This window comes from Phodopus roborovskii, unplaced genomic scaffold (assembly GCF_943737965.1).
Source record: "Phodopus roborovskii unplaced genomic scaffold, PHOROB, whole genome shotgun sequence".
Taxonomy (NCBI): domain Eukaryota; kingdom Metazoa; phylum Chordata; class Mammalia; order Rodentia; family Cricetidae; genus Phodopus; species Phodopus roborovskii.
Window position 1 is genome coordinate 8,538,461 of NW_026125059.1, and position 21,952 is coordinate 8,560,412.

Here is a 21,952-nt window from a genome sequence, read left to right on the forward strand (position 1 = left end):
CTATTTATTAGGGATTGTGTTGCTTACCAGTTCCGGTCGGTTTTTTTTTTGCCCCCCCATGCTTCTTTTGATTTAGGAAATGGATATGAATGCTTTATTGATGTTTTCTCACTTTTTGATACACTGAAGGGGCAGCTTGAAAAAGAAACAAGTTGGCCTTTCTGTATGAAGCAATAGATCTATTTTATATTTGAATTCATTTGCATTTTGGAGCAGAAAAATTATTGAATGTGATTGTGGCCGCCATAGTTTCTCCCTGGGGCTTGCTTAAAAACAGGGGGCATCTTCCCAGACCTTTGGAGTCATCTCCTTTTCCTGTCTTCCTTCTTACATCTTTTCTGTGAGTCAGGAACACAATCTTAGGGAAACGTTTTTAGTGAGTTGGGCATGGGGGGGGGGGTTGTGTTGTGTTCGTTTTTGTTTTGACCCCACTTTTAAGCCTAGTTACACCCAAGTGAGTTTCTATGCAAACTCAGATTTGTGGCACCAAGTCCAAATCCAGACATGAAATTATAGTAGAAACGCAAGCCCAGGGTCTTAAAGAAAAGGACAATTTGCTTTATGAAGATACTAATTTGGGGAAATTTAATTCTCTTATCTCCCGGACCTTCCTCACACTGAACCTTTGAAAAGTGTTTTCCTTTCCCCTTCTTGTGAACACCGCTATCCGATAAGCTCCCCAAAACCAGTGACAAGTTCTTTTAATTTTTTTAATTTTTTTTAAAATTTTTTTTTTTTTTTTGTTCCTGATTCTGTGCGACCCGGGAGTTGGGCAACCGGCTCCTCCCTTTCCCTTCCCTCCCCTCCCCTCTGGTCCCCTCCCCTCCCCTCCCCGGGCGCACCTTGCGAGGGAGGGAGAGGCTGCGGGGGGGGGGGGTTGGCAGTGCGCCTGCGCGCTGTGCTCGCAGCCCCCCCCCCCAGAATACCTGTCACTGGAACCGCCCGGGCGCGAGCGCGCCACGTTAGGCCGGATGGCGGGAGGTGGAGCGGGGCGCGCGTGCGCGGGAGCCCATGGGGCGGGAGCGGGGTGCGCGCGCCGCTCTGCGGGGCTCGCGCCTCGGGGGGCCCGTGGGGGGCGTGGCCGGCACCGGTGGGCGGGTCAGGGGTGCGCTTGCGCACACGCGCGGGCGCCGAGGGGGCGTGACAGGCGCGGCTGGGGGCGGGGCGTCGGGCGGCGCGGCCGGGGGGGAGGGCGCAACAGCTGCTGCGAGCACTTTCTGCCCCAACAGTCCCCCCGCCGGACGCCGGCCGCCCGCCCGCCCGCGCAGGGACCCCGCGCCTGCACTGTCCCCGCGCGGACGAGTAGGGGGCGCCCGCGCCGCTCCCTCGCCCCGCGCCGGAGGTGAGCCCGGCCCCCCGGAGCCGCCGTGTGGGTGGGGGTCCCGGCACCCGCGGCCGTGGGAGGCGGGCACGGAGCGGCCCCGTCCGGGGCCCCGCGCCGTCGGGGCCCCGCGGCGGACGCACAAAGGCCGCGCTGCCCTTGCCGCTGGTTCAGCCGGCGGCCGGGGCGGTGCAGCCGGACGGCCGCAGGTAAAGGGGCTCCGGGCCGCGTCCCCACGGCCGGGGCAGCGCGTGGGGCTGGGAGGGACGGCCGAGACAATAGCCCGCCGGCGCGGCGTGACCGTCGGGGGTCCGCGCCCCCTCCGGACCTGCGTCCCGCAAGTGAGGGAAGGTGTTCGGCTTCACGCCCAAACTTAGAACGCCCCGCAAACTCCCGTGGGAAGTTGGTGCGGGGTGGCGGGAGGCGGAACCGCACACTGGAGGGTGCGGCCCCGTGCGCCTCAGTTCAGCCCCGACGCGAGCGAGCGAGCGAGGGAGGGAGGGAGCGGGCGCACGGTGAAGGGCGCCCCCGCCGCGGACCCTCGGAGCACGGGAAGCGCATTCTTGGGCGGGGAGAGTGGGGGTGGGGACAGCAGGCGGGGAGTTTTCCCAAAAGGTTTTCTTCCTCAAGTGAGCCCAAGCCCCGAGGTCCCCTATCTGGGACCCCCAAGTGGGGGCCGGACTGCATTCGGGCAGTAGAAACTTTATAACTTTTTATTGTTTGGTTCCGGGCGAGGGGAAAGGGTGGTCGTTCCCAGACCGAAGGTTTCTGTCCTTGAGCCTTAGTTTCTCTTTCTGAGAAACAGGCATTCCTGAGCAAGCCTTGATTAAGGGGAGCCAGCCTATGGTCCCTGGTTGTGGGGGCACCATGTGTGCCACAGGATCCTGTGGCCAGTTTCCTGATTTTGGGGATGGGTTGGAGCCATTAAGCTGTATGTTTTAAGAGGCCTAGGTCTGATTTAGTTCAGGTTGATTCAATTATGTCTTCATCGCTTTTGAGTTGGTTGAATAACTTGACATGAGATTAAGGCCAACAAAAGAGGCAGGGTAGCCACAGCTGCTGGCCAGGCCTGGAGACTAGGTAGGGGCCTCAGGGGGCCTTTCACCTCTCTTTGTAAGTGAAGGGCGTCCAGAGCCTTCTTCTTGACTACTTTCCCCCAAGTGGAGCCACTGCCTTGATTGGTACCAAATCAGATTTCAGACGCCCAATTTTTGCTTCGAGATAGCTGAATAAAAGGTCTACCATCCCCAAGCTATTTTCTGTAGTAACAAGTGCAGAGAACTAATCTAATTGCTGACTGAAAATGTGACTGTCAGGCCACTAGTTTGTGCTTACTTAGTTATTGTACTGAGAACTTTTAAGGTGTGTCCTTAATGGTAGATGACTCTTTCTCTTCCCCAGATGTCCTATTTTAGATACTGTTTTGTAGACTTCTGGAGTCCACTGAGGCATTTTTCCTTTTTGATTATTTTGATTTTCATTTTGAATCCTGATCTTTTATTGGGAATCGCCCACAAGCCCCCCACCCCCATCCTGCCACTTTTCCAGTTGTGTAAGTATGAAATCCAAGAGGCAGTGACCTAAAGATTTTGCCTCCTATGCATATAGTCGATAGACTGAAAGACATCTCCTTAGGTTTCCAGCTGCTTTTAACCCTCTCACACTCCCAGCACCGTCTCCCACTTTTGTAGCCTGGTCTTTTTCAGGGTAATAACTAATTCTTGAGATTGAAGTTTAGTAATTGTCTTGGCTTCATATTATTCCCTTTCACTTCTTACTTTAAAAAAAGGAACTAAGATACCACTTAGAAAAATTTTCCCCTTTATGCTGAAGAATCTATTTTAATAATAGCACTCTTTCCCCCCAGGTGGTAGGGGGGGAAGAGGGGGAGAAAGTTCTGACTCTGGCTTCTGGGTGTGTGTGTGTGTGTGTGTGTGTGTGTATGTGTGTGTATGTATGTATATGTGTTTATGTGTATGGTGCATTTTTTTTTTGTAATCCTCCATTTTTGGCAGAGAAAGTTGGGGGTGGCTAGGAGCCCCTAATCCTTTTCCAGTCTCTTGTTTTAGAGGAAATCTGAAAATAAGACTTAATCATCAAGTCTCTTAAAAACTGATGAAATAATTAAGGCGTACAATGGCTCTCGATGACTCAGTCTATACCCTCCTGGCAGATAAGTGCTAATCACCTTCTCTCCCTTCACATAACTTTAGTAGGAAACGATGTTTTGCAACAGCAGGGCTGCCATCCTCAGCCTAGGAGCCCTCTTAATTCTGAGCTGCCTGATTAGAACCTCAGGGTTCCAAGAAATGGGCTCCTTCTCCACTTTATTAAATGACATTTTCCAGTTGTTCTAAACATGACATTGGTTGATAAGAACTTTGGAGTAGTTTGGAGTAGTTGTAAAAGACCTGCTCTCCCATTGCTGTGAAAACAACTTGATTGTCCCATCTAATATTCGGTGTGGCCTCCATTGTGGGCTTTTGAGGTCACTGGCTATAATTTGTTTTAAATGGCTGGTTCCTGATTCCCTATTTCAGTTTAATCCCGTGGCAATATGTGTGATTAATAATTTGGGAAGTTGAAGCTGAGTTATCAAGAAGTGGGTTTCCCAGCCTTAGAATTAGAAGGAACAACACAAGGCAGTTTGAGTAAACTGTGGGGCATTTTAGTGTCAGAATGTGCCATTTCAAATTAAATGATCACAACTGAGCATATGGAACAGTTTTTAATTCACCAGGGTTATTAAAAAAATAAAAACCTGGAAGACGTGTGTAGGACAGCTACCAAAATTGAATTAAAGGGTTCCGGCCCTATTAAATACTCAGAACCCGGAAGGGCTTAGCTACAGGCATGTAAATGGAAGCTGTGACAATGGAGGGGCCTCAGTTCACACACCTCAGCTCCAGGGTTTTCAGTGCGGAAAGTGTATCATTACACAAAGCCTTGGGGAAATGTCTTCACTCTGCTGTGTTGGGGGAGTCTGGTGGAATATGGCTTACTGTTCTCATTGTGGGGGCACATTAGGAAAGTGTAGAAAGCTGGCCTTTCAGTTAGGTGATCTGGATTAAGGTTCTTGGTCAGCCAGTAACATAGCTAGACAAATTTGCAGTGGTATGTGGGCCAGAGGGTTTTGAATTCAGACCACGAGGGCAGATAGAAATCTTGCCTTTAAGGAAGTGTGTATGAGTGTGTGGGGGGTGGGGTGAGGGGGGCACATACCACCATTCTCTCCTAGAAAAATCTTCATCTCCTCATGAGTGAGTTCAGTTCTTGGGTATGTGTAGCTTCCAGATGAACACGAGCGAGCCCCCATTAGCTAGCTGCCACCACAGCTTACTCTTTTATGCTGCACTGCACAGAGAACTTTGCCTGTGAACGCTTGCTGCCTGTGCTGTTCAAAAGAGCCATTGCTTCCTGCCCAGGCTAGCTACATCAGAGTTACTGGAAATTTGGGGCCAGTTTGGTAATTTTATGATAAAGTTGGGAAATAGAATTACTAACTCTGAAGAGAGGTGAGCAAGGGGATGAATTGACCCTGGCTTTTGTTGTTCAGCTTTACCACTGATTTTTGTTTTTAAATGCCTGTACTACCCCCCCCCCCAAGGCTGGCTTTTTAATGGGTGATTATAATCTTTCAGGTTTAAGACAGTGCTGAATGGCCAGGTGACTTTTTCCTTTTTCTAATGTCTCAGAACAGGATAATGTAAAATCTTTAGTTACTTCAAAACAAGCTATTTTAAGTGAATATTTCAAAAGGACAAAATTCAGTTTTGGTGGCAGTTTTTATTTGCTAGTAGCTGCTGACTTAAACTAACCTGTAAATCTCTCCAAGAGTGATTGGCCTTATTCATTGAAAGATTTTATTTTTATTTAATTTGAGATGTGGACAGGTAACTATGAAAGAGCTGGCCACAAGTTTAGCATTTATTCAACTTTATGTCCCTGGGTTTTAAGGGCATCATTGCCTTAGCTTGTGTTTTACCTGGTAAGTTAATTTGAGTCTAATTTAGACCTTGCCCATTTAACCTGAAAAAAAAAGAGGGATAGTGTGTAATTCCTGGTACCAGTTAATGGGCATACTTTTTGTTGATGTATTGTATTGTGTGTACACGGATGTGTGTGTGCAGACACTGAGTCATTGTAGAGTGTGGAGCTGATGAGCCCAGGTAAATGTGGGCTTGCTGCTGTAGTTTCCTGAAACCCTTTGCCCTGTCAGATCTCAGAGCAGATGGAAGGTTGCCCTAGGTAGGCAGGGTTACGGTGAGAAATTCTGGACATTGGTGTCCATCCTACCTAATTGAAGATTAACAATGCAGTACCTTCCCCCATTGAACGTTTTGCAGACAGTGTTTGAAAGGGTTAACAGATATCAGTATCTTAGTATTGACCATATTGAAAGTAAAACTGGCTCCCTCCACACCCTGACCTGTGTGGGGGTGAATCAGGCAGTGTCTACGGGCCAGGATAGAACTGGGGTCTCCTGCTGTAGGGAGTGGAGTATTGTCAGTGACTTTCAGGATTGTTTTGTAGAGGAGCCTCTCCTTTTGCCTTGCAGCAAGGTTTTGCCTGTGATGGATTATGGTGCTGAATTTAAACTGAGAATTTACACTTAAACCTTTCTTTGAACTTTTAAGCCCCCCCCCCCCACCTGCACGAAGTTAGCCTGATCACAGAAAGATCAAAAGTTACAGATTTAGGGACTGTGGGGATTGCTCAGATAGGTAAGGCCCCTTGCCACCAAGCCTGTTAACATGTTAGAAGGAGAGAACTATCTTGGCTGAAATTGTCTGCCTTTTGATTTTGTAGATTTTGATACTGTAGATTCTGATGTAGAAGTCAGTCCTGTTATAGGGTTAAGGGAAAAATGTAGTGAGCTGGAGAGATGGGTCAGCCGCCAGTTACGAGCCCTTTTTGTTCTTGCTCACAATGTGGGTTTGGTTCCCAGCATCCACGTGTGCTCACAGCCATTCGTAACTTCAGTTCTAGAGGGTCTTGTGAGCACTGTGTGTGCCTTCAAGGGTGTCGTATTCCCTGTAACTTGGAGTTGTGTGCTGTCATGTGGGTGCTGGGAATTGAACCTGGGTTCTCTGGAAGAGTAACCAGCCAGTTCCTTTAATCACTGAGCCATGTCTCCAGCCCTAATTCTGTAATTTTAAAGATAAAAATAAATTGGCCAGAGTTAGTACTGTGAGTTGAGTGTCTTAGAGTGTCTAGTAGGACTCTTCTAACATGGGTGAAGCAGTTGGAGGATGTGGCAGTGGGATAGCCCTAACCAAGGATGTGAGATCCCATCCTCATGGGAAACACACAGATATGTTGTCTGAGGACTCTGGCTGGGAGCACTTCTGTGTGGATTGGTGTTTCCAAGTCCAAGTATAGTAGTTGTCACAAGTGGCAGTTCTCCTGACTCGCTGTCTTTTCACTATCTTGTGTAACTGGTAATCTAACAGGCGTGTGTGTGTGTGTGTGTGTGTGTGTGTGTGTGTGTGTGTGTTTTCATGTTCATGTAGTCACACATCACTGTTGAGTTAGTGACTTACAGAATATCAAACACACTTGAGCAGTTAAAGCCGTATGTTTCTTACGGAAAACTGAGTAATCTTAGTAATGCATTAAGCTCTAGTATGCTCTCAATGTGTGAGCATTTTGAGTGAGGTGCTTGGGGTGTGGGACTTGAAGGTTTAGTGCTGCCTTTACAGGAGTGAAGATTTAAAAATTTTTTTTAAATAGACATTTTTTTTTTGCAAAGTACTTTTTTAACAAGCTTTGTGTGGTTAGAATACTTGCTTTCCTGGCAACCAAACAATCTTACATTGCAGTGATGTCCCTTCCTTTCAGGAAATAGTCTGTAAAGTACTGGGATTGCAGGAGGAAGGCTGGATGGAGCCTTCTGGAAAAGCTGAGTCTGCGTTCACTCTTGGTTCAGGCAAAGGGAGGGACTGTTTGTTAGGTAGCAGTTACAGTAGAACAGCTGTTTTGATAGGTTCCGATACTAACCCTGTTGCAGTTCTTTAAAGATTGTAGTTGAGCAAATGGATTTTAACACTAAGTATTCTGTTGCTTTATAGTTGAGCAGGAGATTTGTGGCCTCTCAGTGAGGAGAACACCTGCTGTCAGATTTGGATGGCCCACAGTAGGGAGCAAGCTCTAGTGGTGCAGTCTTTTTTGTCAATGCTGGGGATGGAACCCCAAACCTACACAGGGTGTGACAGGCCAGCTGCAGCTGACTGAGCTCTGGCCTCAACTCAGGGCATGGCTGTTGTGCTGGTCAGCTTTATAAGTGTGTGTGTGGGGGGGGGTGAGGGGGAACCTGGCACATGCCTTTAATTCCAGTGTTTGGGAAGCAGTTTCTGAGATTGAGGCTAAGCCTAGTCTACACAGTGAATTCCAGGACAGCCAGGACTATGTAGAGAGACCCTGTCTCAAACAAAAGCACCCAAAACAAATAAAAAAAATCTTGGAGCATGGAGAGATGATTAATTTGTTAACAGTACTTGGCTGCTCTCTTTTCCAGAGAACCATTGTTCAATTCCTAGCACCCACCCCAGGTGGCTCACAACCACCTGGGACTCCAGCTCCAATGGACCTGACACTCTGCTCCTACCCTGCCTCTGCAGGCACCTGAACACGCACTTAGGAATGAAAGTACATCTTAAATTCCGTCAGGGTCTTGGTTACAGAGAGTGGGCAATGGGGTGGTGGCCTTTTGACTCTTATGAAGAAACTGTGAACACTTGGGTTCATTTCAGTATTAGATCAGGAGTATCGGGCCATAGCCCAAGGAATGGCTGCTGCTTTGGCCCTTGCTTCCTGGTGAAATCATAAGTGTGTCTTAGTTCAGTGCCAGGTCTCAACAGTGAACCAGCCAGCAGCTCTTCCTTAGGGTCTTAGGATGCTGCTTTTTTATATTTTAAAACTTAGAAAAGAATCTTCAAAAATGTTGGTTGAGAAAGCTAATTTATCTTGTTTTATCTTCATTTTTAAATTTGTTTTTCCTTATAGGATGGTTGTAGGTTGAACTGAAGTCCTGAGAGTATGTCACAGACCCACTGTGGTGGGTGGTGTTGAGCAGGAGTTGTGGGACAGGCTTGCACCTGAGTCTTCAGATGATGTAACTTAGGCTTTTCAGGGCTGAGCACTTATGCATAATTGTGACCATCAGAATCTGTTCTGGAAGCTTCTCAGGAGGAGGAAGTGCTTCCAGCTTTGCTCTTCCCCTTTCTCCCTGGCCACCAGCCCACCGTGTGCCTCTTGTTACACTTTACTGGGCATGTCTCAGGTGGCCATCTTTACAGCATCCTTACCTGGAACTGTAGCCTCCTCCTCTCAGGCAGCCAAGGAGTTCACAGATAAAAATAGGGACCACTCCCCCTCCCACAGAAGCAAGAATACTTTATTCAAAACATAAGGACGGTGCAGATTTGAACAGAATACACCATCCAGGTAGCAGGCTGAGTGAGGGTGCATTCACTTGCTGGGACTAAAAGTTACTGCCTCCCAGGGGTGGCAAGTAGGATAACTTCTAGAGAAGTGGGGTTCTTCCAAAAGCTTAGGCCTCACAGATCAGTGTCCTCCACTACTGTGCCCCCCCCCCAACAAGTTTGCTCTTAGCTTTTATGAGATAAGGTTTCCCCCTATAGCCCAGGTTGGCCTGGAACTTACTATTTGATACAACTACTGCATCTCTGCAACGTTTAAATAGCGCTTCAAAGAGGAAAGGATGTCTAGTAACTAAGTGACTGTTGTCAAACTACAGCTAGCTCTGGTTCTGCACAGGTTGGGCAGGATGAGATCCTGCATTTCCACAGCCTGTGCCTAGTTCTCCAGTGAGCACACTACCCGTGGTGTGGGTGTCACATTAATGAGTGTAGAAATCTAAAATGGGGCACACTCTTAGATTGCTGCCAGTGCTTTGATTGTGTGGGTCTGTCCTCAGCCAGACAAGGTTTGGTACTTGTCAACCTTGCCATAGTTTTAACCACTGCAAGTGCTTGGTTGAGTTGGCTTTGCCATGACACCTTGAAAATCCTAACTTGGGCTAGAACTCACGTCTCTGTTACGTCACAGGGTGGTAACCACTCCAGGTGTTTGTCCTCCATTGTGATTGCAATAAAGGCAGAAAGGAAGGAGATAAAAGTTGTGCCCTGGAGCTCACAACTGTACTCTGAAGAAGGGGAGGAGCTAGGTTCACGAGCCTGCTGTGGGGTGGGACCCAGGAGGGAGGAAGGCAGCCCTATGGCCGGTGGCCTTGTGCTGTGTCCTTTGGGTGGGGCTAACCCACTTGTTATGAGAGGCTATGTAAAAACAAGCCCTCTATCTGTGTACCATGAAAGACTCTGACTCTTAGGAGTTAATTCTTCAAGAGTAGAAAACCAGCCTCTGAAGCAGATCCCACAGCCCTCCCTTCCACCGGCCCAGTGCCCAAGTGAAAGGTGGGGTACAAAGTGGGAGGTGTGTTTTCTGATGGAAGAATGGGCCACATGGAGTCGGGTCTGTGGAGGCCTGCACAGTAAATGGCTTCTGAATCTGATAGGTCATTTGCCTTCTGAAGCCCTACACTGCCTACCTGGCAGCATCCAGGGCCTCAAACACATCAGGGTCTTGAGCCGAGGTGAATGGGATTCTGAGTTGTGTCTGTGTGGGGACCTGAGGAAAGGGGCCTGTGTCGTGTGCTGAGGGTTTAGACCTCTTTGTGACTGAGACACTGAGACCTCCCTCATGTAACCGTTTCCAGCACTGACTTTAGTACATAACCGAGGCAGGCTCATTTTGTCAGCTTATTTTCATAACTTACTTAGAGACGGGGTCTGCCAGTGTAGCTCTGCTGTTCTGGAACTTGCTATTTACACTGGACTGGCTTCAGATCCTCAGAGATCCACCTGCCTCTCCTGGCACTGGGATTGAAGGTACTTGCCACTGTGCTGGGCTTTTGTAACTTTTATAGTCTGTGTGTGTGTATCTTGCTTAGGTAGGAGACATAGCAGAATTGTAACAATTCTAAAACCACCTCTTATTATGTTTATTTTTAAGACGGCCTTTTATGTTGACAAGGCTGACCTTGAACTCATGTAGCTCAGTTGGGCTGGTCTGTCATAGCCATTCCCTGTTTAAACTTGGCTTTTCTATTTCGGTAGCAGAGTTCTGGCTTAACCTCCTTCCTGGTTGAAATTCTACTCACTCAGTAAGTGTATCGGCTAGGAAATATGCTAATGACTTAATTAACAAACATGCTTAGCAGGATGCATTATGGATTAGTTAAAGGTGAGGCAATTGAGTCTGGTCCCTTTTTGTGGAAAAGACCATGTGACTCATCCAGCGGAACCCCCTTTTTTGTTTGTTTGTTTGTTTTGAGCCTTCCTCACTGTGTGTGTCTTGTTTTTAACTTCTAGAGTTTGGAAGTCCCTTGTCTTCACATTGCTGGCCGGGATCAACACCTTGCTCAGCTGAGCCATTCAGCCAATGGAGACAGACAGGACTAGTGCCCTGGTGCCGACTCACGACTGAATCACAGCACAGGGCGGCCGGGGTCTCCGTCACTGAGCTTCCCCAGACTCCGGAATACTCTCCCCTGTGAACTTTAGTTACAAGCCCAGGGCTCCTGGAGGTTTGTGTGACGTCTCATAAGTGGCCTTATTGTAACTCCAGAGATTCCTCAGTAGACTGCTGGATTATCCCTTCCTACCTGATCCTGAAGGCACAGGCAACATGCCAACTCAATCCCTCCTCGTGTACATGGATGGGCCGGAAGTCATTGGTAGCTCTCTGGGTACCCAGATGGAGGTGGATGATGCTGTGTCCATCAAAGGGCCAGCTGCAGTCCCCTTCCGAGCTGCTCCGGAGAGGAGCATGACCCCAGCTGAAGGGCACATGCCCCTGGACTGCATGTTCTGCAGCCAGGCCTTCTCCCATGCTGAAGACCTCAATCAACATGTGCTCATGCAGCACCGGCCCACCCTGTGTGAGCCGGCTGTCCTGCGGGTGGAGGCCGAGTATCTAAGTCCTCTCGATAAAGGTCAGGTGCCAACAGAGCCACCCAAGGAGAAGAACTGCAAAGAGAACGAAGAGTTGAGCTGCGATGTGTGTGGGCAGACGTTCCCAGGGGCTTTCGACGTCGAGAGCCACATGAAGAAACACAAGGACTCCTTCACGTACGGGTGCAGCATGTGCGGGAGAAGGTTCAAGGAGCCGTGGTTCCTCAAGAACCACATGCGGACACACAATGGCAAGTCTGGCACCAGGAGCAAGCTGCAGCAGGGCCTGGAGAGTCCTGTCACCATCAATGAAGTAGTTCAGGCACATGTAGCTGGGAGCATCTCCACTCCCTACAAGATCTGCATGGTATGCGGCTTCCTCTTCCCAAATAAGCAGAGCCTCATGGAGCACAGTAAGGTTCATGCCAAAGAAACTGCCTCCAGTGCCACTAACACAGCCCCTGAAGCCCAGCAAGAGGGACCCACACCCCCGAGGGAAGAGCTACTGCAGTTTTTGAACTTGAGACCCAGATCCCACCCAGAGACTACAGTGAAGCCCGCCACCTGTATACCTCAGCTTGACCCGTTCACCACCTACCAGGCATGGCAGCTGGCCACCAAAGGGAAAGTGGCCATTGCCCAAGAAGAGGTGAAAGAGTCAGGCCAGGAAGGGAGCACGGACAATGATGATTCGTGTTCAGAGAAAGAGGAACTTGGAGAGATTTGGATTGGGAGTAAGTCGGAAGGTTCTGGAAAGCCTAAAACAAATAGAAGCAGTTGTCCAGGTCTCTCCCAAGACAAAGAGAAGCCTAGACATGTCAGCAGTGAAGTGCCTTCTGGGGATGGCGATCCCAAGTTGCCCAGCAGCAAGGAGAAGCCCACACACTGCTCCGAGTGCAGTAAAGCCTTCAGGACCTACCACCAGCTTGTTCTGCACTCCAGGGTGCACAAGAAGGACCGGAGGGCCGATGCCCCATCACCCACCATGTCTGTGGACGGAAGGCAGCCTGGTACTTGCTCCCCAGACCTTGCTACCACTCTGGAAGACCATGGGACTGTGGACCGAGAAGGAGGCTCTGAAGATGGGTCTGAGGATGGGCTCCCTGAAGGGCTCCATTTGGGTGAGTACTCTACTGCTTCCCAGGCAGGGAGCATGGGAGCAGGTTGGAATCTTAGCCCTTCTTTCATTTCTGTATTAATGGGGTGGAGTTAAAAAGAGGGAGAGGGAAAAAAAAAAAAAAAAAAAAAAAAAAAAGCCTGTATCAATCCTGTTGTTCTGAAAGGCCCCCGTACATTTTGCTCCCAAAGGACTCAGGTTTTTATAGCTGGTGCACCAGTAGGTTGAGACAGGGGCTGCTGCTCACCTTCTGAGGCACTGGAATGCGCCTGACAGTGACCTGGTGCCGGATGCTAGCAATCCTGGCACTGAGACCCAGGGCTTTGTACCAGTCCTGGCATTCCTGTTCTTAACTTGTAACCATGTGTTCATGTGTGTTCAGATGGGTTTCTAGTGGTCCCAGGAGTGGGGAGGCTTCCTAACCAGTCAGCTAGTCATGATGTGAGCGTCCCCTGCTGCACTCTGATCACCTTGGTGTTTGCAAGGCCAGTGTTCATGAGCGAGCTTCTGAAATGATGGGTAGGTGAAATCCAGGTGTGTGGGTCCACTCCAGGCCTGCTCCATGAATTTAGTGTTGTACTGGTGTTTATAGAAACAAGGTGTTTGTTGCCTAGGTTCTCATGATTGGGTGTGAGCCCAGAGCAGAGGAGTCTACCCGTGTTTGTCTTGCTGCTCACCCACACTTGAACCATTGTCACTGAATGTGGGGGTCTGCTGCTTCATGATGTGTGGTGCTCGCTAACAGGTTAATGATAAATAACACTTGCAGATGCAATGCATATTGGGAGTCTGTGGGAGAGCAGATGAGTGGACAGCTAACCTGGAACCTGTCAACCCCTGCATTTGAACCAGTAGTCAGTTTTTTTTCCTGGTCAGTGATTGACCTGCAGACCTTTGCTTTCCTGACAGATGTCCAGTCAGTTGAGTTTCTAGGGACAGTGGAAACCTAGAGGTTAGCATAGTCCCACTTCTCAGTCCCTAGAAACCTACAGGTCACGTGGTGTTGATGACATAAGGATGACCTCATAGATGGCCTCTGTGCCTTGTCAGTGCTGGAGATGGCCTCCAGCTCTCAAAGAAAGGACTCTCTCAGCCGTCAGAGTTGGTGGGAAACTCGCTGGGTTCTGAGGAAGGCTCCCTGGCCTGGCTTGCCACAAGTGGGAGAGCCAGGGTCTGGCTGTGATTCCTTGTGACCCATCACACATTGCCCAACCTTGCGATTTCCCGGTTTGCAAAATCAGCTTATCCACCTCTGGTGCTCCTCCCTAGGACGAGTTCAACATTAGTTGTAAAAGTGTGCAACTCTGTACAACAGCATGGTTCAATTAAGTTCAGGTTAGCAGGCTTTCCAGATGTTGAGAGGTCATGGCCTGTGTGTTAGAGGTGTTTCCCAGCCTTGGGTGTGATTTACCAGAGTGTGTACCCTGGCACAGCTGGAGGTAGGGCGAGCTGTGAGTCTAGCTGTAAAGGGCTGGGGCTGTAAGGGCATCATCCACTGTGCTGTCAGCCAGTCTGCTTTAGAGTTACTTTCAAGGAGTTCAAAGAGTCTGAATTTTCAAAGGCTCTCGTACTGTTTTAGGCCAGAAATTGTGTTTTATGGATCCCTTTTCTTAGAGGGGATTCGGTGTAAATGGAGATTGCATAGGCCCATTCCTAACACCTGCTCTTACTCGGGTATATATGCCTTTTGCATGCGGCAGAGCAGGGAAGAGGTCTGTAATTGGAAATCAGGTTTCATAAGGCAAAATGACCACTTTAACTCTGCCTTCTTGAACCCAGATGGGACCTGTCTGTGCACTCATGATGGATCACACCTACATCATGGCCCTGGTGGCTAGATTTCAAGAGGTAGCCATGGTGGGTCATTTGTACCTACCTGCTACAAGGGTCAGTCTTGCAGAGGACAGTCTTACCACTTCAAGTTGGTGGGCTGCTGAGAGCGAAGCCTCAGTCCGCTTTAGTTGGCCCCTGTCTCCAGTGGTCCTGCACATCACTCATCAGGCACTTCAGCCTTGCCTTTCGAGTAGATTCTGATGGAGCAGGGTTTGTTTTGCCCATGACATTGCTTGGAAACCATGAACTCCACCTTACCAAACTTGGCTATTTTGATCAACTTTCCTAGGTACTTGCTCAAAGCCATGCCAGGGTTACTGTTGAAGTTATTTTGTGCTTGCCGCCCCCTAGTGGTAACTTCTTTAATTTCAAGCTGTTTTCTGCCAGTGGTCTTAATGCCTCCAAATAAAATCGCTGGTTCTGAGTAAGGTGGTTTCTATGGTTAGTGGGCACATCCACCCAAGCACGAACCAGGTTCAGTACGTGTTAGGTTCTGTCTGTCAAGTGTCATCGTGATTTAAGGTGCAGACCCTGAGTATAGTAGGGCACTAGGCTGTGCTCTGAACACAGGAGAGCAGAGTGTAGTGCTGGGCACACACCTTTAATCCCCACCATAGGGAGGGAGGCAGGCAGGCAGGCAGGCAGGCAAGCAAGCAGGCAGGCGGGTTTCTTGAGTCCAGAGCTAGTCAGGGCTACATAGCGAGACCTTGTCTTCAAAACAAAAGCACAGTGTAAGACATGAAACACTGCCTTATGGCATTTGGTATGTTATTTTAGCCTTTGAAACTTCTACTCAGAACTAAAGTAAAAAGTTATTTCATGGTTTCTCCAAATGTTTTGTGTCTAGAATACTGGAGTCTGCACACCTGAATCATGTGCTTCGTCTGACTTACACAAATGTTTTTGTTTCTGCTTTAAGATAAAAATGATGATGGAGGAAAAGCAAAGCCCCTCACGTCCTCGAGAGAGTGTAGTTACTGTGGCAAGTTTTTCCGTTCAAACTATTACCTCAATATTCATCTCAGAACGCATACAGGTAAAGGGCTTGATTCTTAAAGCATGTGTTAGCTGAAACCGTTACTCGCTGCTCTGTGGTTCAGATGGCTTAAGTGTGTGCTGTGTCCTCTAACATTGTAGCAGCCTGGACACTGGGTCCTGTTTTGAGGCTGGTTTACGGCTGCCATCATTAAGGCAGACCTGCAATATTTTTAATGTCACATTCTTTCAAAACCACTTTTTGATTTTGGAGTAAAGTGAGGGTGTATTTGTTGTTGTTTGGATGTAGGTGGCAGCAGTAGTGTGGGTTAGGAAGTTGTGAGCCTGCCTCGTGGCTTGGTAGCACTGATAATAATCCCCATGCTCCCATTTCCTCAGCTGGGAAATGTGCATACTCTGCCACAGGGCAACAGTGAAGGTCAGGTCAGTTAAAGCGAGCTTTTTCTGGGAAAGATAGGTTTAAGTAAGTGTTCAGCACACTGGGGCGTTGAGTTGTCCTAGATATCAAGGTTGGTAGTCGGTAACAACCCATGGTTTGTGTATAGCTTGGCTAGCTTGCAGAGTTTATTGGTGCCTTTCCTAAATGTCATGATGCCCTGGCATATTTTGTTCTAGGTGAAAAACCGTACAAATGTGAATTTTGTGAGTATGCCGCAGCCCAGAAGACATCTCTGAGGTATCACTTGGAGAGACATCACAAGGACAAACATCTGGTGGATGCTGCGGCTGCAGCTGAGGCTAAAAATGAAGGCCGGAGCCAGGAGCCACAGGAAGCACTACTAACCGCTGACAGTGTGCAGACCAAAAATTTAAAGCGCTTTCTTGATGGTGCCAAAGAAGTTAAGGGCAGCCCACCTGCCAAGCAGCTTAAGGAGACGCCTTCTGTCTTCCAGAGTGTTCTGGGCAGCACCGCTCTCTCACCAGCACACAAAGATACTCAGGATTTCCATAAACATGCAGCCGATGATGGTGGGAAAGTTCGAAACAGTCCTGCCTCTGCTTATCTGGACATGCCGAAGAAGAGAGCATTGGGCGAGCCTCAGGCCAGCAGCCCCGTTTGCAAACTAGAGGGGGTTGGGTCCCTGGCACGGGAAGCTGGTCATAGGGAGAAGATGGAGTGGGAAGCCGACTGCAAATACAAGACTGGTGCCGAAGGCCAGGACAGTCCTTTGAATCTATCCCTTGGGCCACTCCATGCCTCTCCTGCCATCACCCTGAGCAAGTGTCTCATTCCCAGCATCTCCTGCCCCTTTTGTACCTTTAAGACCTTTTATCCAGAAGTTCTGTTGATGCACCAGAGACTGGAGCACAGGTACAACCCTGATACCCATAAGAACTGTAGCAGCAAGTCTGTGGTGAGAAGCCGGCGGACAGGCTGTCCTCCTGCCTTGCTGGGCAAAGATGTTCCTCCCTTGTCCGGCCTGCACAAGCCCAAGGTCAAGCCTGCCTTCTCATCACAGGCCAAGTCCCTGCACCCGGAGAAGGTCCGCCAGGGCTCCTTGGGGCCTAGCAAAGCTTCCCAGACATCAGGGCCAGACAACAGCACTTTAGCCCCAAGTAACCTGAAGTCACACAGGTCACAGTCTAGTGCCGGGGGTCCTGGGGCCACCAGGCAGCAGCAGTCAGAGCTGTTTCCCAAAGGTGGTGGCGTCTCTGCTGCTGCGGAGAAGGTAAAGAGACCTGAGCCGAAGCTCAAGGCCCTGCCGGCTGCTCCGTCTCAGCCCCCCCTTGGCAGTAGTAATGGCAATGGTTCCATTGAGTACCCCATGAAGGTTGATGGTCCTTGGGTGTCACAAGGGAGAGACTACTACTGTCATCGGAATGCTGGCAGTGCCACTGCAGAGTTCAGTGAGCCACATCCCAAAAGACTCAAATCTAGCGTGGTGGCCCTTGACACAGAACATCCTGGGCCCAATGGCAGAAGGGGCTTTGAGATCCCCAAGTACCACGTGGCCAGAAGTATCACCTCGCTATTACCATCAGAGTGTGTGTGCCCATCACCTGTGCTGCTCCCCAAAGCCCGTTTCCTGAGCCCTGGGGAGGTGGAGTCGCCCAGTGTGTTGACAGTGCAGAAGCCCTACAACACGTCTGGACCTCTGTACGCCTGTGGATCTGCGGGACATGCAGGAGCCAGCCCAGCCCTTGAAGGTATTACCACAGGCAAACATCCCGTTGGAGCCCTGGGGTGCAAGCAAACTTTCCTCCATATGTAACACGCTGCAATGTATTCTAGGACTTCAGAGTTTAGCTTTGCAGTTATAAGTCTTGAGTTTCTCTTAAGGAAACGATGTAGAGTAAAACAGAAATAAAAACAAGCTAGAAATAGTTCCTTTCCTGGTATTGATGAAGTCTAGGTACCAGCTGGGCATGGTTGTGCATGTCCCCAGTACTGGGTGACTGAGGCATTTGAGATTAGCCTGGGTTATATAGACTGTTCCCAAGGAAAACCAGAGCATGAGTGCCCCTGAGACCCTGCTCAGGGTCTTTGTCACAGCCCTCTTCTCCTGTCCACAAGTCATGGCCAGCACTCAGTCCTGTGGTGTGATTTGGGATTCCTGTGTGTGACACTGGTATACTGCTTGTCTGCTGTTGGGTCTGTTCCTGATGAGGTTGTCTTGTATGTAGTGGTATCTTAGTGGATGTCTTTGGAGTTCCCGCAGGGAAATATTTTCTCTTCTGGTGTTTGATGGCGCTTCCGGAGCTTGTCAGTGCTTAGAGGAAGTAGACCACGGCTCTCTTGCAGTTGTGGGTTTGTGCTGCTCCAAAGAGACATCCACAGTCAAACCTTTAGGCACAATGTTGGCTTGGGGAAGAGAAAGTTTAGTTTTGATTTCTTTCTTTTTTTTGGGAGGTGGGTAAAACCGTATGCACACCACTTAATTTGTAATTTGTACTGTAAAACCCTGAGAACTACTCTTGGTGTCCCATGTCTGGGCACTTCCTGCTGGAGCAAAAACAAGTGTCTTCATCTACTCCAGTAGATTGTATTAGAGTTGTGGAGGTCTAATGTGTGCCTTTTGTGGGTGTAGGCTACCAAACCCAGACAGGGCCTGTTGCATGCTTTTGGTAAACACTCCATCCACCAGCTGAGCTACAGCATCCCTACCCTGCTTTTAACCCTTTCCTGTTTGTTCCAGAGTTTTGGTTTATGATATGTGTAGGTTTAAGTGTGTTGTTTGTTAATTGTGTGTGTAATGTGTGTATACACGCTGGGGTTTGGACTCTTCTTCCACACTCCGGTCTCCAGTCACACACAACAGCAAGTACCTTAACTGACTTGGGCCCAGTTAAAAAGTGTGCCTGCCTGGTGCATGCCTTCCTTGCCTTGCCTATCTACCTTGCCCGCCCGCCCGCCCGCCCATCCATCCATCCATCCATCCATCCATCCATCCATCCATCCATCCATCCATCCATCCATCCATCCATCCATCCATCCATCCATCCTCCCCCCACCCACCCACCTAGCTCCCTGGGCAGAATCTCACTAGGTAGCCCTGGCTGTCTCGGCACTCACTCTGTAGGCCAGAGGCTAGCCTCACTCCTCTGCACATCCCTCTTGCTCTGCCTCTTAAGTGCTGGGATTAAGCGTGAGTGTCAGCAAGCCTGGCATATGTTTCTTTTTAAGAGAAGGTCTTATTTTGTGCCCCTGGTTGGTCTTGAACTCACTTTGTAACTAGGCTGGCCTCACCAGGTATCTGCCTGTCTCCACCTCAGCCTCTGGGATCAGAGGTGTGCAGCTTAGTCTCTGGTGGGACACCTGCTTCCTAGACCGAGAGCCTGCACTCCTGTGGTGTTGCTGTGCTGGGCTCTGAGTGACCGCTTCCTTTCTCTTCAATTAGGAAAGAGGCCTGTGTCGTATCAGCACCTATCCAACAGCATGCTGCAGAAGAGAAGCTTTGAGAATTGTATTGGAAATACACATTATCGACCAAATGACAAAAAAACTTGATTTTTGATATTTTGGGGAAAAGGTGAGCGTTATTGTCTTTAAATACATTGTATTGGCTAATATTCTTTTTAATAATTTTCATTAAAGTTTATATCTTTTAAAAATTCAGTATATTTTTTTTATAATTACTTTTGTTGACTGGTTTGTGTGCTGTGATGGGTATGTGTAGAGAGTGTCTTTAGGGAGTCCGTTTTTCCTTCCACGACCTGAGATTGCTCAGCTGTCTGGTGCAGCAGCAGGTGCCTGTACCAGATGAACCCATCTAACTGGCCCCGTTTTAAAAATGACAGTACTCAGGGATTGTGGGTGTCTGGTGTAATTAAATAGTCACAATAGCCTCTGAAGTGTGTTGAATCTTTACCATGTAGTGAGCATCTAATAAACTGTGCTGTAATCCCCACTGCAGCCAGGCCATTAGGTTAGCCTCCCCGGCGGTGGCTGCTGCTTGGAAAAGAGGTTGGATTGGGTGCTCCACACCCATGTGTTTACTCATAGTTCACACCTGCCCTCCCGCTACAGCAGCAAGATTGGGTGTGTAACCCGGTGACCAAGCGTGACTATAGGTTTGCTGAAAATAGACACAGTTTCTGCCCTGAGGCTGAGAGCCATATATTCCAAATCAGTTTAAGGACACAGGCTTGACCTGTGTGTTTTCCCAGAGTCCCTCCTCTGCCTGGCTTTTGTTGGCTTTACATGGAGCTGAAGCTCTGTGCCCCCTTGGTTGAGAGCTGATTCAGAGCATTCCAGAGTCCTTCTCTGTTCCCCGCAAGGGAACTGGGACGGGCAAGCAGAGGTGTGTTTTGGCTTTGGGCTTAACAAGTCAGCTGCATATGAGTGCCAGCTTCCTGAGCTCAGGGTGGCATTGCCAGCACTGCATGGCTGGCTGTTCAGATGTCACAGCCTGGGCAGCTGCCAGGCCAGGGTGCTTCTTAGGCTTGGGACTCTGCATACTGTAGTTAAGTGGCTGGAGGGGGCTCCTGGTGGAGGTCGCAGTTCTCTAGGTAGGGTGAATCCCATGAATCCATCCTGTGTGTATGTGGATGGGGCTTGCATGCAGAAAGGAGATTGGTGCCTTTGATCAGCACCATTTTGGTTTTCCTTTTTCAAGTAGGGAACAGGGTCTTGCTTTAAAGCCTAGGCTGACTTAGAACTTGATGATCCTGCTTTCTTTACTTTTCTCAGTCCTGGTATTACAGAAGTGAACCATCTCACCTTGGTAACCCTTCTGAGTTTGTGGAAGTTGTAGTTGCCAGATGCAATGAGTACTAGGTTCTGGTTTTTGGTGTAATCATCTCACTCCCGAGAGTAGCCCATCAACACTTAATTATCTTTAGCTATGTAGGTTGTGAAATTGGAGCGGAAGGGTAATCCCTTGCACTCCTAGGTTCCCCTAGTTGATTCGTGTCTTTAAAGTACTGTGTATGTGCGTATCTGTAAGTGCGTGCAGGTCTTGGTGTCCAAAAGAGGGTCTTTGAGCCTTTGGAGCTGCGGCTATAGGCAGTTGTCAGCCGCCCGATGTGGATGCTGGGGACCAGACTTGGGTCCTCTGGAAGGAAGAGCCAGTGCTGCTAACTGTAGGACAGTTTCTCTAGTTACTCCTTATGACCCCTCAACAATGTGCTTTTTCCTAATCTTTTCAACCCTTCCCCTTAGGTCTCGACGGATGCAAGTACACACTTCCCCAGAATCACACTTTGGCTCATCTTGTGCAAGCGCATGACGAGCGCTGCTGAGGAAGCCGTGACTGTATTGTACATAGACTCCAAGCGCAGAGAAGGAACACTACATTCTCTAAAGTTCTGTTAACTTTTGTACCAAATAGCAATAAAAACTAGTGGGAGCAGTTGGGCTGTACACAAACGGGGACCGCAAATCTACTTTGTCCCTAAATATTTTTTTAAAGAATTGACCAAATACATTTTTGCATACTTGAGCGCTGCTGAAAAGAAATCATTGGGGCTTGGGTGGGGAGGAGGGAAGGGGGACAGAACCGAACCGACGTAATGCCCACACCTCAGGTAATTGTAAATACCTATGTTGTAAACTTGCTTAAGTACTGTGTGTATTTCTTTCCCTCATGGAGCTCAATGATTTGAGCAGTTTCTGCTTCTTTATGCTTTTTCATTTAAAATGTGTTTTAAAGCAAATTCTCTTTGCTCTGTATTATGTTGAGTCCTCCACAGTCTATTACAGTTTGTCTTAACAAAATTGTTGACGGAGGTGTTGACACTCTGAAGGTGTGCTGTGCATCTTGAGGTCAGCAGCACTGATCCTGGCACCTTTCATCAGCTGTTGTCAGCTAATCACCGAGGAAGATAGAGACTATTGTCTTCCTGTGACTACAGGCTGTCCTGGAACCCCAGCATCCTATCCTGCCTTGGGGTGGCCTGTGGTGCTTCTGAGTGAGTGTGCCTACAGAGAAGCCAGAGAAGCCCCACTGCTCTGTAGACTGGCAGATGCTGAGTGGATGAGCCAGGCTTCATGGGGAGTTATCTCAGTTCTTCACGTCTATTGTAAGACCCAGTTTCTTGGAGAGTTGTCTGAGTTAAGTCTAGATGAACATGCCAAATTTCCTTGTGTGAATTGCATGCTGGGAAGACATTTTAAGGGGAGTGAAAGATGTGGGGACATTTTTTAGTTAGTCTGGAGTCTCGGTGTGTCTCCTGTGAAGTGGAGGCACCTTGAGTCTGGGTGAGGAACTGCTGGCTGAGCGTCCTGGGAGGCGGAAGGGGAAAGCTGCTTGTCTTTAGGTTCAGTGTCAC

The 21,952-nt window shown here is 48.9% G+C and overlaps 1 protein-coding gene across 1 annotated transcript; it reads left to right on the plus strand.

The window, feature by feature from the left end:
- Positions 1 to 1,174: 1,174 nt before the first annotated feature.
- Znf217 (zinc finger protein 217) lies at positions 1,175 to 21,054 on the plus strand. Its single transcript, XM_051185631.1, has 6 exons — positions 1,175 to 1,342; positions 10,714 to 12,416; positions 15,165 to 15,281; positions 15,857 to 17,389; positions 19,081 to 19,212; positions 20,844 to 21,054. The coding sequence occupies exons 2-5, from the start codon at positions 11,030 to 11,032 to the stop codon at positions 19,188 to 19,190; spliced, it is 3,147 nt and encodes a 1,048-aa protein (XP_051041588.1). The 5' UTR covers positions 1,175 to 1,342; positions 10,714 to 11,029; the 3' UTR covers positions 19,191 to 19,212; positions 20,844 to 21,054.
- Positions 21,055 to 21,952: the final 898 nt, after the last annotated feature.

Coding starts and splice junctions, on each gene's coding strand:
- Znf217 (XM_051185631.1), top strand. CDS start 11,030: ATGCCAACTCAATCCCTCCTCGTGTACATGGATGGGCCGGAAGTCATT. Junction 12,417..15,164: donor CCCTGAAGGGCTCCATTTGG/GTGAGTACTCTA, acceptor TTCTGCTTTAAG/ATAAAAATGATGATGGAGGA. Junction 17,390..19,080: donor AGCCAGCCCAGCCCTTGAAG/GTATTACCACAG, acceptor CTCTTCAATTAG/GAAAGAGGCCTGTGTCGTAT.